The 17,003-nt window shown below is 42.9% G+C and overlaps 1 protein-coding gene and 1 long non-coding RNA gene across 5 annotated transcripts in view; one reads left to right on the top strand and one right to left on the bottom strand.

Moving 5' to 3' along the window:
- Nucleotides 1–1,185: 1,185 nt before the first annotated feature.
- On the top strand, nt 1,186–16,224 carry LOC137301884 (uncharacterized). Its single transcript, XR_010958385.1, has 2 exons — nt 1,186–1,300; nt 13,425–16,224. It is a non-coding gene; the product is annotated as an uncharacterized lncRNA (long non-coding RNA).
- The window catches only part of znf710a (zinc finger protein 710a), a 29,413-nt gene continuing 23,136 nt past the window's right edge, over nt 10,727–17,003 (bottom strand). For 3 of the 4 annotated variants that reach the window (XM_067971595.1, XM_067971594.1, XM_067971596.1), the window contains 2 exons: nt 15,905–16,079; nt 10,727–11,354 (listed from right to left, as the gene is read on the bottom strand). In XM_067971595.1, coding sequence (XP_067827696.1) covers nt 11,140–11,354; nt 15,905–16,079 — 390 coding nt within the window. In that variant the 3' untranslated portion in view covers nt 10,727–11,139. Of the gene's footprint in view, nt 11,355–15,904; nt 16,080–17,003 lie in introns of those variants that run through there. The other variant, XM_067971597.1, reaches the window with a different exon arrangement.

Below are 17,003 nucleotides of genomic sequence, written 5' to 3'. Positions count from 1 at the left end.
CGACTGCCTTCCCTGCTCACCCTGGTTGTATCTATAGCTCCAGGGTGACTACATGCAGGGGGCTGGGCTCTCTGGACTTCACTGCGGAGTGATTCCAGTCTGGGAGTGGAGACTTGCTGCAGGACTTTATATGGTTGTGCTCGTGGTCCTTTCGTAGGCCTCTTCAAGCTTTGCCCTGGGGATTGTCTGTACTGAATGATGGGGCCTAACAACGAATGGAAAATAGCAGAGTCTAGGATTCCATCATTTACATGTCTTTACCATTTGCTTCCCTGCATATGGGGGTGCGTGGGTGTCATTTGCTTTAAAAGGCCTGACCCATGGAAAGTGGGGACGTCGTAGAGTGAGTCCAAGCTGCTTTCCACCTCCAAATGCTCCCATATGTGGGGGATGGGGGAGGACAAGAGAGGTAGAAAGCTTAAGGCCTTTAATTTTGGGTTAAAGTCTGTCAAAAATTAATGGCCCAGATTTTGCTGTCAAGGTAGCGATGACACTAATGGTGCTTGCTATTATTTATGCACAAATGATACAGCAACTTCAGGCGAGGGGCAGATGCAAGGTTAAATGCAAATATCCAAAAGTTGCTGTCCAAGATGTGCCACGCTGCCATTAGCACTCAGGTCCCAGATGCCCTGTTTCCCTCTGTGATATCAGCTCACACTTTCAGCAACTTGCCACGCAAAAAATTTTGAAAACCTAAACGTGCAAGGGGCAAATCTGACTACAGATGTCGTTCGATAATCTGCTATTGCAAATTATGGCCCAATACTTTTAATCAATCAAAGGGAGGCGGAGGGGAGGGGAGGGAAGTGCTCTATTTTTAGTCCTGTAATCTTAAGTAACAGCATTGCACCTTTCCCCCATTGGTTCTCCAATGTCTTCTCTCTGAAGTCTCTCTCGACCAATGTCCTCCCTTCTGTAACAAATTACATGTATGGCAGGGCAGTGCTGGCCAGCTGATCTTGTACACTAGTCAGTCATGAGATGAAGGGGGAGGGGGAAGAAACACCAGGCTTAAGTTTCCAGCCAAGGCAAATTTCAAATGAGAGGGTGAAGTGGCCTCTATTGGAGTCTGTCCTGGTCATGTGACCAAAAAGAGGGCTGCTTTCCCATCTGAGATATGTGCTGGCAAATTTTTGTTTGGTGAGGAACATGGCTATAATTGGACAGCCCAGGCTTTTGAAACCGAACAGTATGCACGTTTATATTGAGGGAACAGGCTGCATATTTATATTTGTACAAGACAGTGATGGGCTCGATCTTGCTCTGTGGTCCTGTAGCCCCTACATAATAAAACCATGTAAGTACAATTTTTACACAGGCCAGTTGTGTATAGGTATATAGTTGTATAATGCAGGAATAGCTAAAGTGCACTACAACCAAAGAAATTGGAGTTATCTAACTCATGTTTCGATTGGCCCAGTGTCAACATGTGGTATGAATTAATGGCCAAATGAAGAGCATGTGGGCATCATTACAAACCAGTGCTAACCTATTTTATAACCCATTCTGCATCGATATGGAGTACATTATATTATACCCCTTCAATTATAAAGGTTTAAATTCACTCAGTACTCAGCACTGGCATTGACAATGACTAAGGCTTTATATATTGTCCTGCTCACCACAGTTGCAGTTGTTTCCTTTTGTATGAAAATGTTCTGGGTCGTACTTTAAATTGATCATTTTTTTTTGTTGATTTTGCCTTTGAATACAATAATTTGTGGCAGAAGGCTCCTTTTTTGTTCAATTGATCCCCTTTCATTTATTCTGTAATTTTTGAAAAATATGCTTGGACTCCATTCATCCTAAGCTTCAACTTTTTTTGCCCTTGTCCCAGCCTGAGTCTTGTTTACCTGCAATTGCCTAAAGTAATGCAGTAGATACTGTAATATTGATGCTATAAAGACCGAAGAAAAACTTGGATTTCTATAGTGCCTTTCACCTCAGGACATCCCAAAATGCTTTACAGCTACTTAAGTACTTTTGAAGTGTAATCACTTGTTATAATGTAGGAAAAGCGGCAGCAAGGTCCCACAAACAGCAACGTGATAATGACCAGATAATCTATTTTAGTGATGTCGGTTGAAGGATAAATATTGGCCAGGATGCTGGGGAGAACTCCCCTGCTCTTCAAAATAGTGTCATGGGATCTTTAACACCTACCTGAGAGTGACGATGGGGCCTCGGTTTAATGTCTTATCCAAAAGATGGAATCTCTGACTGCAGTACTCCTTCAATGCTGCACTATTGCCATTTTCATTATTACTCCTTGTGCACAAATTATGCTGATTAAATTGAGTTTATTTGTGTTCACTTGCTGTGAAAGAAAGCAGCTTAATCACATATCTGGCATTGTCTTACGAGGTGTTTCTCAGTCCACCTTCAAAATGAGGCATATGTGACATAATATATCCATTTAAGATCACGAGGGTGTACATTGTTACAGGGGGCATAGATTTAAAGTGAGTGGTAGAAGGATTAGAGGGGAGATGAGGAAAATTTTTTTCACCCAGAGCGTGGTGGGGGTCTGGGTGAAAGGGTGACCATAAGAGATAGGAGTAGGCCATTCGGCACCTCGAGCCTGCTCTGCCATTCAATGAGATCATGGCTGATCTGATTTTTACCTCAACTCCACTTTCCTGCCCTTTCCCTAGATCCTTTGACTTCCTTGCTCATCAAAAATTTGTCTAACTCAGTCTTGAATGTATTCAATGACTTAGCCTCCACAGCTTTTTGGGGTAAAAAATTCCAAAGATTCACGACCCTCTGGGAGAAGAAATTCCTCCTCATTTCCGTCTTAAAGGGGCGACCCCTTATTTTGAGACTATGCCTCCTAGTTTTAGATTTTCCCCCATGAGGGGTAACATCCTCTCAGCATCTACCGTATTGAGTCCCCTCAGAATCTTGTATTTTTCAATAAGATCTCCTCTCATTCTTCTAAACTCCAATGAGTATAGACCCAACCTGTTCAATCTTTCCTCGTAAGATAACCATTCCATACCCGGAATCAACCTCGTGAACCTTCTCTGAACTGCCTCCAATGCAAGTATGTCCTTCCTTAAATAAGGGCACCAGAACTGTGCACAGTACTCCAGGTGTGGTCTCACCAGCACCCTGTACAGTTGTAGCATAACTTCCCTGCTTTTATACTCCATTCCCCCTAGAAATAAAGGCCAATATTCCGTTTGCCTTCCGGATTACCTGCTGCACCTGTATGTTGACTTTTTGTGTTTCATGTACAAGGACAAATTACCAGAGGTATGGGGAAAAGTAAAAATAAATCAGGGGGAGGAACTTACTAGATTTACTGTTTTTTTTAAAATGGTAATGAAGAAAATAATAAGGTTACAGATAGACAAATCTCTAGGAGCTGATGATTTCCACCCCAGGGTATTAAAAGAAGTCGGTGAGGAAATTGTAGATGTTTGTCATGATCTTCCAAAACACACTCCATTTTTGGCCGGCACAGAGACCATGGGCCGAATGGCCTCCTTCTGTGCTGTAAATTTTCTATGTTACACCCTCATATTGTTAGCTGTGGAGCAGCATAGGCACATCCCTAAACGCTAGCTGCTCAGGTCACTTAAGATGTGGAGATGCCGGTGATGGACTGGGGTTGACAATTGTAAACAATTTTACAACACCAAGTTATAGTCCAGCAATTTTATTTTAAATTCACAAGCTTTCGGAGATTTTCTCCTTCCTCAGGCAAATGTTTCAAGATCTCCTTGAAGCCTACGCATTTATACATATTGAACAATAATAAATGGTGTTTACAGACTGCCCCTGCAACTGCCCGTTGCCAAGGCAATCACCGTGTTCAGACAGAGAGGTGTTACCTGCAGAACCTCCGAATACACATTCAATAAAAAAACAAACAGGGAAAAAAAAACAGAGAAAAAAAAACACAGAGAGAGGCAGAAACATCCGGAAGGCAGAGAGAGCCAGCAAATGACCCATTATATTAAAAACAGATAACATTTGTTCGCTGGTGGGGTAACGTGTAGCGTGACATGAACCCAAGATCCCGGTTGAGGCCGTCCTCATGGGTGCGGAACTTGGCTATCAATTTCTGCTCGACGATTTTGCGTTGTCGTGTGTCTCGAAGGCCGCCTTGGAGTACGCTTACCCGAAGGTCGGTGGATGAATGTCCATGACTGCTGAAGTGTTCCCCGACTGGGAGGGAACCCTCCTGTTTGGCGATTGTTGCGCGGTGTCCGTTCATCCGTTGTCGCAGCGTCTGCATGGTCTCGCCAATGTACCATGCTCTGGGGCATCCTTTCCTGCAACGTATGAGGTAGACAACGTTGGCTGAGTCACAGGAGTATGAACCATGCACCTGGTGGGTGGTGTCATCTCGTGTGATGGTGGTATCTGTGTCGATGATCTGGCATGTCTTGCAGAGGTTACCGTGGCAGGGTTGTGTGGCGTCGTGGACGCTGTTCTCTTGAAAGCTAGGTAGTTTGCTGCGAACGATGGTCTGTTTGAGGTTGGGTGGCTGTTTAAAGGCGAGTAGTGGAGGTGTGGGGATGGCCATAGCGAGGTGTTTGTCCTCATTGATGACATGTTGAAGGCTGCGGAGAACATGGCGTAGTTTCTCCGCTCCGGGGAAGTACTGGACGACAAAGGGTACTCTGTTGGTTGCGTCCCGTGTTAGTCTCCTGAGGAGGTCTATGCGATTTTTTGCTGTGGCCCGTCGGAACTGTCGATCGATGAGTCGAGCGTCATATCCCGTTCTTACTAGGGCGTCTTTCAGCGTCTGTAGGTGTCCATCGCGTTCCTCCTCGTCTGAGCAGACCCTGTGTATTCGCAGGGCCTGTCCATAGGGGATGGCCTCTTTGACGTGGTTAGGGTGGAAGCTGGAAAAGTGGAGCATCGTGAGGTTGTCCGTGGGCTTGCGGTAGAGTGAGGTGCTGAGGTGCCCGTCTTTGATGGAGATTCGTGTGTCCAAGAAAGAAACTGATTCTGAGGAGTAGTCCATGGTGAGCTTGATGGTGGGATGGAACTTGTTGATGTTATCGTGTAGTCTCTTTAGTGATTCCTTGCCGTGGGTCCATAGAAAGAAAATGTCGTCGATGTATCTGGTGTATAGTGTTGGTTGGAGAACAGCACAAGAGAACAGCACAAGACCTCCAACCAACACTATACACCAGATACATCGACGACATTTTCTTTCTATGGACCCACGGCAAGGAATCACTAAAGAGACTACACGATAACATCAACAAGTTCCATCCCACCATCAAGCTCACCATGGACTACTCCTCAGAATCAGTTTCTTTCTTGGACACACGAATCTCCATCAAAGACGGGCACCTCAGCACCTCACTCTACCGCAAGCCCACGGACAACCTCACGATGCTCCACTTTTCCAGCTTCCACCCTAACCACGTCAAAGAGGCCATCCCCTATGGACAGGCCCTGCGAATACACAGGGTCTGCTCAGACGAGGAGGAACGCGATGGACACCTACAGACGCTGAAAGACGCCCTAGTAAGAACGGGATATGACGCTCGACTCATCGATCGACAGTTCCGACGGGCCACAGCAAAAAATCGCATAGACCTCCTCAGGAGACTAACACGGGACGCAACCAACAGAGTACCCTTTGTCGTCCAGTACTTCCCCGGAGCGGAGAAACTACGCCATGTTCTCCGCAGCCTTCAACATGTCATCAATGAGGACAAACACCTCGCTATGGCCATCCCCACACCTCCACTACTCGCCTTTAAACAGCCACCCAACCTCAAACAGACCATCGTTCGCAGCAAACTACCTAGCTTTCAAGAGAACAGCGTCCACGACGCCACACAACCCTGCCACGGTAACCTCTGCAAGACATGCCAGATCATCGACACAGATACCACCATCACACGAGATGACACCACCCACCAGGTGCATGGTTCATACTCCTGTGACTCAGCCAACGTTGTCTACCTCATACGTTGCAGGAAAGGATGCCCCAGAGCATGGTACATTGGCGAGACCATGCAGACGCTGCGACAACGGATGAACGGACACCGCGCAACAATCGCCAAACAGGAGGGTTCCCTCCCAGTCGGGGAACACTTCAGCAGTCATGGACATTCATCCACCGACCTTCGGGTAAGCGTACTCCAAGGCGGCCTTCGAGACACACGACAACGCAAAATCGTCGAGCAGAAATTGATAGCCAAGTTCCGCACCCATGAGGACGGCCTCAACCGGGATCTTGGGTTCATGTCACGCTACACGTTACCCCACCAGCGAACAAATGTTATCTGTTTTTAATATAATGGGTCATTTGCTGGCTCTCTCTGCCTTCCGGATGTTTCTGCCTCTCTCTGTGTTTTTTTTTCTCTGTTTTTTTTTCCCTGTTTGTTTTTTTATTGAATGTGTATTCGGAGGTTCTGCAGGTAACACCTCTCTGTCTGAACACGGTGATTGCCTTGGCAACGGGCAGTTGCAGGGGCAGTCTGTAAACACCATTTATTATTGTTCAATATGTATAAATGCGTAGGCTTCAAGGAGATCTTGAAACATTTGCCTGAGGAAGGAGAAAATCTCCGAAAGCTTGTGAATTTAAAATAAAATTGCTGGACTATAACTTGGTGTTGTAAAATTGTTTACACAGGTCACTTAAGGGAGTGACTAGCATCACTGTACTTGAGAGAATAATTAAGCCAGACCCTATTTTGTAACAGCTGCATAGGCCACAAGGAGGAGAAGCAGCAGCACACTTGGAGTCAGCTAGCTGGGAGGAGGGGCAGGGTACTAAAAAAAATGAACGATGGCCATCAATGTATGCAAATGAAAATTTTAATTAAGGTTAAAGGTTGGAACAAAATGACAGCCAGCAGATGGAGCTCTTCACACAGGTATACTTCAACAGAAGCTGTGGCAAAAGCTCTGGAGCAGAGTAATGTAACAACCAAGTGTGACATTTAAGTCAGAATTTAGCAGTCAAAGTCTGATTAGAGTGCCACCTACTGGCATCACAGAAACACAAAATATAGACATCTTAACAGAATTCCCCACAAGAATGTTTACATAGGACTTTTCAGTGCAACATAACACCTGTATACTGATAATATATTACTCGTGGATATCTGGTCATGTTGCAAGCAATTGGTTTCTCTTAATAGTCTCTCATCTGCATGTTGCTGTTTCTTTGTGTCTCCTGTGTCTCCCAACTCTTGGTGCTTCTCACTACTTCCACTGCTGTTTTCTTCCAGGTGGTGGGTGTTGTCACCCTGTGGCAGGGAAGGGAGCAGCCAACATCTGTCGGCTGCATTTTTCAGCAGGGAAATTACAATCCCCAGCAGCTCTCTTCCCTCCCCTGTAACTTTGCTTCCCCATCACATCCCCAACCCATTCCAACTATATCTCCCCTTCCTACCATTCCTTCACACCCATCACTAACCCAACATCTACTGCATTGAGCTACCCACTCAAGCACTAGTATCCCCCACTCCACTGATACTTCATCCTTGACCCTCCATCCACTCATTTCCCCCACCCAAGGCAGGTGGTGAGGCCAGAAGCTCCCTCACCCTCAACTTGTCCATCCACTTTGAGAGGCCTTGCTTGCTTTCAAAATTCAAATTAGGATGGGGAAAGACATCCCATTTTTGAAAAGTTAATAAATCAACTTATTGTTGAAAAAGCTATTACAATGAAGAAAGGCATTCTCAGCTTAATACACTTTCTGAAGCTGCCGTTTCTCTTTCTCACAGCCCATTTTTTAAAGAATCTCCACGCACTTGCTATCTACAAAACTTTACATCCTCTTCCATCTTTATAATGCAAACTGTCTATGTAAACTTGTATGGTAATTACACCCTCCCAAAAATAATGGCATGATCACATCTGTTTTATATTGCAGAGAAACTCCTGTATTCCAACTTTACTTTCCAAATTGCTGTCAGTTTTATTAAATAACTTTTTAAGTAGGAGCATAGGAAGGAACATAGCAACTGAAGTAGGCCATTCAGCCCCTCGAGTTGTTCCACCATTCAATTAAATCATGGCTGACCTGTGTCTTAATTCCATCTACCCTCCTTGGTTCCATAACTCTTAATACCATTTGCCTAACAAAAATCGATCAATCTCAGTTTTGAAATTTTCAATTGACCCCCAGCCTCAACAGTTTTTTGGGGGGTTCCAGATTTCCACTACCCTTTGTGTGAAGAAGTGCTTCCTGAAATCACTCCTGAACAGCCTAGCTCTAATTTTAAGGTTATGCCCCTATTTTGGACCCCCCCACCAGAGGAAATAGTTTCCATCTACCCTATCAAAGCCTTTAATCTCATTAAACAATTAGATCACCCTTTAATCTTCTTTACTTAAGGGAATACAAGCCTAGTCGATGCAACCTGGCCTCATAATTTAACCCTTTTAACCCCAGTATCATTCTGCTGAATCTGCACTGCACCCCCTCCAAAGTCAATATATCCTTCCTGAGATGCGGTGCCCAGAACTGAACGCAGTACTCTAAATGGAGTCTAACCAGAGCTTTATATAACTAACAACTTTGTATTGCAGCCCCTTTGAGATAAAGGCCAACATTCCATTAGCCTTTTTAATTATTTTTTGTACCTGTCCACTAGCTTTCTTTTTAAAAAAAAGTGATTTCTGTACTTGGTCCCTTAAAACTCTCTGCTCCTCCACTGTTCCTAGCTTCTCGCCATTTAGAAAGTATTCTGATCTATCATTCTTAGGTCCAAAGTGGATGACTTCACACTTCCCCACATTGAACTCCATCTGCCATTGTTTTGCCCATCATTTAATCTATTAATGTCCTTGTGCAAATTTATGCTCCCATCTACAATTTACTGTGCCACCCAATTTGGTGTCATCAGCAAACTTGGACATATGGCTCTCTATTCCTTCATCGAAGTAATTATAAATATAGTGAAAAGCTGAGGCCCCAGTACAGGTCCCTGGTGGACACATCACATCCTGCCAATTGGAATACATACTCATTATCCCTGACCTCCTAACCAATTCTCTATCCATGTCAATAGGTTACCTCCAATTCCATGCACTCTCATTTTTGTTCAGTCTCTTACGTAGAACCTTCTGGAAGTCCATATAAACAGCATCCATAGACATTCCCTTATCTACCATATTAATTACCTCCTCAAAAAATTCAATTAGGTTCATTAGACATGACTTACCCATTACAAATCCACTGAACTCTGATCAGTTCATTTTTGTACACGTGCTCAGTCACTCTGTCCCAAATAATAGATTCTAGTAACTTCCCAACAGACATTAGACTAATGGGCCTATAATTTCCTAGTTTATCTCTTTTGCTCTTCTTAAATAGTGGAGTGACATTGGCAATTTTCCAATCCAAGGGGACAATTTCTGAATGGAGTGTGTTTTGGAAGATCATGACAAACATCTACAATTTCCTCACCGACTTCTTTTAATACCCTGGGGTGGAAATCATCAGCTCCTAGAGATTTGTCTATCTGTAACCTTATTATTTTCTTCATTACCATTTTAAAAAAAACAGTAAATCTAGTAAGTTCCTCCCCCTGATTTATTTTTACTTTTCCCCATACCTCTGGTAATTTGTCCTCATCCCCTACTGTGAAGACCAAAACAAAGTAAGTATTTAGCAAGTCTGCCATTTTCTGATTTTCAATTACAATATCACCTGCGTCTGTCTTTAAGGGGCCCACATTACTGATGGCCACCCTCTTTCTCTTAATATACATGTCAAAATCTTTAGTGTTGTCTTTGATATCCCTCGCAAGTTTTTTTCTGGTATTCCACTTTTGCAGCTCTTACTATTTTCTTTGTATCCCTCTGCTGTTCTTTATATCTCTACCAGTCTTCAGGATCTCTACTGTTCTTTGCATTCATATAAGCCCTTTCTTTTAGTTTTATGCTATTTCTCACTTCTCTCATACATACATTGATATTTATAAAAGCATAAAATGTAGGAATTACATCTGCTTGCCTTGGTCCAATTATTTCCCCCAAACTACTGATGCATCCTGGGAAACTGGGTGCATTGCACAATCTGAATTCAGCCAACAGCATCACATAGCTGGGCAAAATATCAAATCCAAACTCATACATTCAAAGTAAAAACTTTAATGACGGCATTAAAAGGCACAAAAGACATGGATCAATTTAGTTATTATAAAATAAAAAGTTTAAACCCTCATTTTAGACATCAGAAATCTCAGATACTGAGAAGAAAGTGAAAGATGAAATATTTTCAGAAAGCATTTTGAGCAATGAGAGAGATAGTACATCACCACCCAATGGCCAGATTGAGTAATTACAGGATAACAAGTTTACATAGCTGGTTTCCATTATAAATAGAGGAATTTATAGTTGAAAAAAGTTGATTAGAAATGTGACAAGAACAGGACAACAGGAAGTAAGGTTTTGTACACAGCAAGTGCACAGACCTCAGTTTTTTAGTAATGTATAGATAGACGCAGCCTCGCCTTCAGTGCCTGCCAGTCACAATAAATCTCTCTCCACACCCACCCATGCTCTTTTCCCCTTCCTCAGTCCATTCTCTTGCTGTACTCTCTTCCCTCCCTCCACATACCCTTCTCCCTCACACACAAATTCACACTCCCCAGTCACACACTCTCTACCATCCCACAAAGGCACATTCACACTCACTTTTATGTTCTCTTACTCTTTATTCCTCCCCAAACATTACATTTCAAGTCATTGTCCAAAAAGAAAAAACTTCCATCCACACAAACAGTACCTTTAAACAGATTTGTTATTTTATTGCTATTGTAGATGATTATATAGTCCAGTAAGAAAATAAATCCACAAAAGCCACTCCACAATGTAATTCAATGAATTACTGCAATTGGATGTGTGTATATATACAGAACCTTTTTTGAAGTTACATTTTACACAGTAAAGACCAACATAATTTTGGTAGTAGTCATCTGCTTTGGTCCAGAATAGACCATCTTTTAAAAAAAAATTCTCACAGAACCCTGAGATTAGTAACGTGTAAAATGGATTCACATTACAATGTTTTTGTGAAACATATGCTTAAAGTTGGAATGTAATTTAAAATCTGCAACTGCAGCATTAATAGAAAGCTATGCACAATTAACAATGGTCAAAGCACAGGATCAATTTTTTTTTTGGCTTCACTTCAGTTTATGGTTTTAAGTCCATTCCATATCTTTCAGCTTCTTTCTCAAAATTAAAGTACATGTCTTTCATACTTTCTTCATCAGACATTTTTGTCGAGTCAGAAGTGTCATCAGCAGCTTTTCTCCCGCCTGTGAAGTCAAAAGAATTTTCTTCGTAGTCATCGATGTCTCCTTGCTGACCTTCCATATGTTCAGAATGTCCAATATCCAACAAGTTTTCTGTTAGGTAGGGGGAAATGTCAAGAGATATGAAGAAATGGTGGGATCACAAAGTTTACAGTGAAAGTACATTATAATGACTTAAAACTAGAGGGCACGTTATACAATACAGTACCAATAAGAAGGATAATCAGAGAAGGTGGTTACAAAAGGTATATAAAGAATCAGAGGAAAGAAGTTTAACACAAACCAACAAGCTTTCCAAGGTTAATTCCTAGTGATTGTTTACACAGCAAACACTGCAGCGATCAGGAAGCACATCAGCTGCCTTTACTCTCAGCTGAGAAATGGTGGAATGCATCCAGTAAAAGACATGGGGAGTGAGATATCTGAGAGAGATAATTTTTGGCAACCAAAGGTATGAAGGCATATGGGCCAAAGGCAGGTACATGGAGTCAGATCACAGATCAGCCATGATCTTATCAAATGGCGGAGCAGGCGCGAGGGGCTGAATGGCCTACTCCTGTTCCTATATTCCTATGAGGGGAGAAACAGCCTTCTGTTTAATGTCATTTTGTGGAGGGTACAGTTTTGTGATACTATTCCATTTCAAAAATGTATATTTTTCCTTTATCTATAAATAGAAATTTTCTGAACTTCCCGGGGGGGGGGGGGGGGGGGGGGAGATAGAGAAAGAAAGCAGTGAGAGAAAGGGTGGGAGGAGGCTCATGTGGAGCATAAACGCCAGCATAGACCAGTTGGGCCGAATGGCCTGATTCTGTCCCGTAGACTTTAGGTTAACTCTAGGTGTGCTTTAATCAACTGAAGCAGCCCATTTGACCTATCAGGGCTCTGCTGATTCACTGCCTCACACTGAAATAGGCCTACACTATTTCCTCTGCTGGTAGACAACAATTCGAGGAAACCTGTGGCCTCCCACAAACCAGCATACATTTGACAGCATCAGTTCACACTATGAATTTAATACTATTCAAATTAGTTGTCACAATGCTGCAGATGAATCCTACAAACTATTTGTCCAGACCGAATATCTAATAATAGTCAGAGATAGTCGGCCAAGTATCCCACAAGAATACGCTCATCAAACCTTCCTCCCTAGTTCAGCCAGGGAGGAAGATCCAGAGGATGAAGGCACCAGAGGCCACTAGTCTCATTCAGCATTGTTCACCAAGATGTGACATTTAATAGCCACATAAACCATTTAACAGACAGCTTAATGTCATTGACATGTACTGCATCTCAGACAATGCAGCAAACCTTCAGTACAGCATTGGAGTGTCTTTAGATCACATGCTCAAGTCCTGCAGTGCAGCTTGCACCCACAAACTTTTGGTAAACTCTATCTCTGCTCAACTGGAGAGGAAGAGAAAGGATCTTCTATATGGTTGCAACTAAATTTAAAGAGGAAAAAAAATTTGCCTTCCACAGTGGTATCCTGGCCACACATCTGTAACAATCATACCAGGCCAAGGGACTGAGCCACATGAGTGACATGGTCTCTAATTACCACTGCTTCCTCCTCCCTCTTATGCAATGTCGAAAGTGCTGCCTTTTGTACGAGACATTAAACCAAGTTCCCATCTGCCTGTTTGAGTCGATGCATAAAGATTCCATTGGCACTACTCAAGAGCAGGAAGGTCGCCCAATGTCCTGGCCAACTTTGCTCTCTCAACCAACAACTAAACCATCCAAAAAAAGATCAACATTTTCTGCCTGTGGAACCTTGCTGTGCACAAACTGGTTACCACGTTTGTCCATATAAAAGTGAGTGTATCTCAAAAATAATTCCACGACTGTGAAGCACTTTGGGACATACTGAGGACGTGATGTGGCACTACATTAACGCAAGTGCTTTTCTTCGGTTCCCTATTCCTCCACAGGTAATCCGGACCCAGCTACTGCATTGTTTATTATTCCTATTACATCATGGCTTTTTATTTAAATAAGTGACTATAGCTCCCAATTTTGTTTCCTATTTTCTGTGAATTATTATACATACATTTTAGTATGAATTTCTTTGTTCTAGCAGTCTTTCTCTTTGTGTTTCCACATCTTGATTTATTCACTACTAAGGCCTTTGTTAATCTCTTTGAATCTTTCCATCTTTAGGGGACCAGATGCTCAACAAAATTAAATAGCAAAGTCGGCTCATCTCAGACAAGACCTGCCAAGAGTCTGACCCAAGAAAAACTTCCTTTTGGATGTTACCATACAGGGATCTGGGGGTACAGATACACAAATCACTAAAAGTAGCGACGCAGGAAAATAAGGCCATAAAAAAAAAAGCAAAGCATTAGATTCATTTCTAGAGAGATAGAATGGAAAAGCAGGTAAATTATGTTAAATTTGTACAGCACCTTGGTTAGACCACATTGAGTACTTTGAACATTTCTGGTCTCCATATTATGAAAAGGACATAGAGGCACTGGAGAAGGTGCAAAAAAGATTCACAAGGATGCTACCAGAACTGAGAGGTTATACCAATCAGGAAAGATTGAACAGGCTGGGGCTCTTGTCTCTGGATAAGAGAAGACTGAGGAGTGACCTGATAGAGGTCATTAAGATGATGAAAGGGTTTGATAGGGTAGACATGGAGAAGATGTTTCCACTTGCGGGGGAGACCAGAACTAGAGGCCATAAATAAGATAGTCACTAATAAATCCAATAGGGAATTCAAGAGAAACTTCTTTACCCAGAGAGTGGTTAGAATGTGGAACTCACTACCATAAGGAGTAGTTGAGGCGACTAGCATAGATGCATTTAAGGAGAAGCGAGATAAACACATGAGGGAGAAAGGATAGAAGGATACGTTTCATGGGGTTTGATGAAGAATGATGGGAGGAAGATCATGTGGGTTGAATGGCCTGTTTCTGTGCTGTACATTCTATGTAATTCTGTGTATTTCCTCCTGGTAAAAGAACCAGAGGCGACATCGGGAAAAATTTTTTACGCAGCGAGTTGTTATGATCTGGAATGCACTGCCTGAAAGAGTGGTGGAAGCAGGTTCAATAATAACTTTAAAAGGGGAGAATTTTTCAGGACTATGGGGAAAGAGCAGGGGAGTGGGACTAATTGAATAATTCTTTCAAAGAGTCGGCACAGGCACAATGGGCCGAATGGCCTCTGTGTGCTGAATGATTCTACAATTCAAACCGATCGATTGTGTTCTCCCTTATTACCATGTGGCTCGGCTACGGTTTGTTTTGGGTAGATGTGACACTGCTGTGCAGTGGAGGGATGTCAAGGAAGAGGACAAAAGAATTAGCTTATTTCGACACGCACGCAGCCCTGCCCAGAAACGAGGATAATGCATCAAGGAATGCAGAAAGGAAGTGAGAATGACTCATGTCTGAAAACTCCAGTAAGTATCCCTCCAATCTTCCCAGTTGCATCTTGCCCAACTCATATGTGGATAATCACCACAAATTACTATACAATCTCAGAGGTTTCCAAAAGGAAACAGCAGTCAACCAAACAATCCACTCAATGATTCAGAAGAGGACGCCCAACCAAGTAAGACATAACTCAGTCTGAACTTCTCGGCTGAGAATTTCCCAGCTGCTAGGCCTCTCTCCTCCCTCACTGCCCCTCCCAATTTTTCTAACTCCTCTTCTGAAGACTGACTCAATGGGCTATGGTTCTACACTCTGTTCCCTCAGCCTAGTTCCCATTCTTCATGCACGAGCCTAGACATAACCTATTGGACATTTGTCATAGAGGATATCACAGCCGAGGCAGATCCTGTCCTCACAGCAGGCAAGTACGTACACATCTCACTGAAAATCATCGGACATCAAAAGCGAAAAACTTGGTCTACTTTTCCCCTCCTTTGCATAGCAATGTTGTAGTACCAACCCCTCAAAATCTACTGCCCAATTGTGATTCAGTTGTTCATCACAAACTACAGATGAAATCAGAATTTCCTACTTTATATGGCTGAGTGCTTGGTGGTGCTATTACCCCACTGAGCCATCTTAGATCTTAGAATATTAATATAAGTTAATGCTAACAATTCATTAAAAAAGGTGGGGGGACGCTGCGGGCGAGGGGGCGGGGCAGCGTCCCCCCACTTATATGGCACCTCGTCACTTATCAAATGCATTTAAGTAACTACTGAAGTGGAATGACTTACACAGGTGAACACGGCAGCCTTTTTGGATATCGTTTTATCCCATAAATCCATGACCAGTTGATCTACTTTTTGAGGGTGTTGGTTGATGGAGCCATGTTGAGCAGTACCATGGGAGGACTCCTCGCTCTGCTAAGTAACATGAGATAGGATTCCTTATCTGAAGGACGACACCGCCAGTAATGCAGCACTTGCTCAGAACTGCATTGGAGGGTCAGCCTACGTTATGTGCTCAACTCTTGGCAGTGGGGCTCCTGATTCAGAGGCAAACATGCAAAACCAACTCTTATAAGAAAACACAGGAGATTAAAACAGTGACAATCTGCACACCTCAAAATCATATAGACTGCATGACATGGTGACTTTAATAGAAGGTGGCAGAGTGAAACTCCCTGAAGTCATTAAGAGCCTCACCAGAACCAACATATGTAATGGCTATGAGGAAGCATTAAGACTATACCTTGTCCGTCGAGAACAATGTCCATGACGCCATGCTTGACCTTCATGTGCCGGCTTAAATTCCCTTTGAGGGTAAACTTGCTTGAACAGTACGGGCATTTGAAGGGCTTACTGTCTGAATGAAGATGCATGTGACCCAGCAGATTGTACATCCGATTGAATTCTTTTCCACATACCTGAAAGAGAGAACATGAAAACACCCATTAATCTCATTTAAAGCAGAGTACCCAAATCAAAAGACTGTCGGAAGGCAATCCACATATAGGCCGTAGTCTTAGCTTGCAATAAATAAAAAAGTTATGTTTCTTTCCCTCACCTCCACTCAGTTTCTAGTTTATTGGCTTGTATCCAACAGCACAAAACAACAGTACTGTTAAAACAGCAATGAGTTGTACTATATGTTACCAATACAAGTTGAACTACTGCAGTAACTTAGAGTTAAACTTTCACATTGTAATGTTGATAATACACTGCAATATACCTAGGAGTAGAACTATGAACAAGTTACAGAAAGTCTTCTAAAATGAGGGACACAGGCATTGGCATCGTATTATCATTAGTGCCAAGAACAACAAATGCTAATGTAAAACCACTGAACTAGATCAAGAGTTTCCAAGTGCACTTATTCTAGTATTTGGACAGCTTTGATATTTAGTTGCAGCAAATTATGTAGTTTTCTACAATAAAGGGAACAGAGGGACTTAAAGGGTGTCGGGGGGGGGGGGGGGGGGAGCAGTTTACAACGTGATGTTTCTCACGACTTATAATGCACTACAGACAAGGTTCCAGTTTCAATGTCCAATCTCGGCCAGGGCAGCAGTGGGGGCCCTAGAATTAGTCTCAGTACTGGCAGACTAAAAAAAAAACTGTGAGCCTTGCTCCTGATCACTACCCAGAGCTTGCTGGAAAGTCAGCACGTGAGGAGGTGACAGCTCTTGACATGGTTACACAACATAGGAATGTACAGGACCAGAAAAGACCTTTGTGATCCATCTGACTAGTCCCAATGCTCTTTTCCCTCCTTTCTTTCCCCTTGTCCCCAATGAAATAGTCTGCTGACAACTATTGTACAAACTCATGTGACGAATAGCCACGACAGC

Source organism: Heptranchias perlo, chromosome 34 (assembly GCF_035084215.1).
Source record: "Heptranchias perlo isolate sHepPer1 chromosome 34, sHepPer1.hap1, whole genome shotgun sequence".
Lineage (NCBI taxonomy): Eukaryota > Metazoa > Chordata > Chondrichthyes > Hexanchiformes > Hexanchidae > Heptranchias > Heptranchias perlo.
Note: the sequence above shows the minus strand (reverse complement) of the source record. Positions and strands in the feature narration are given on the sequence as shown.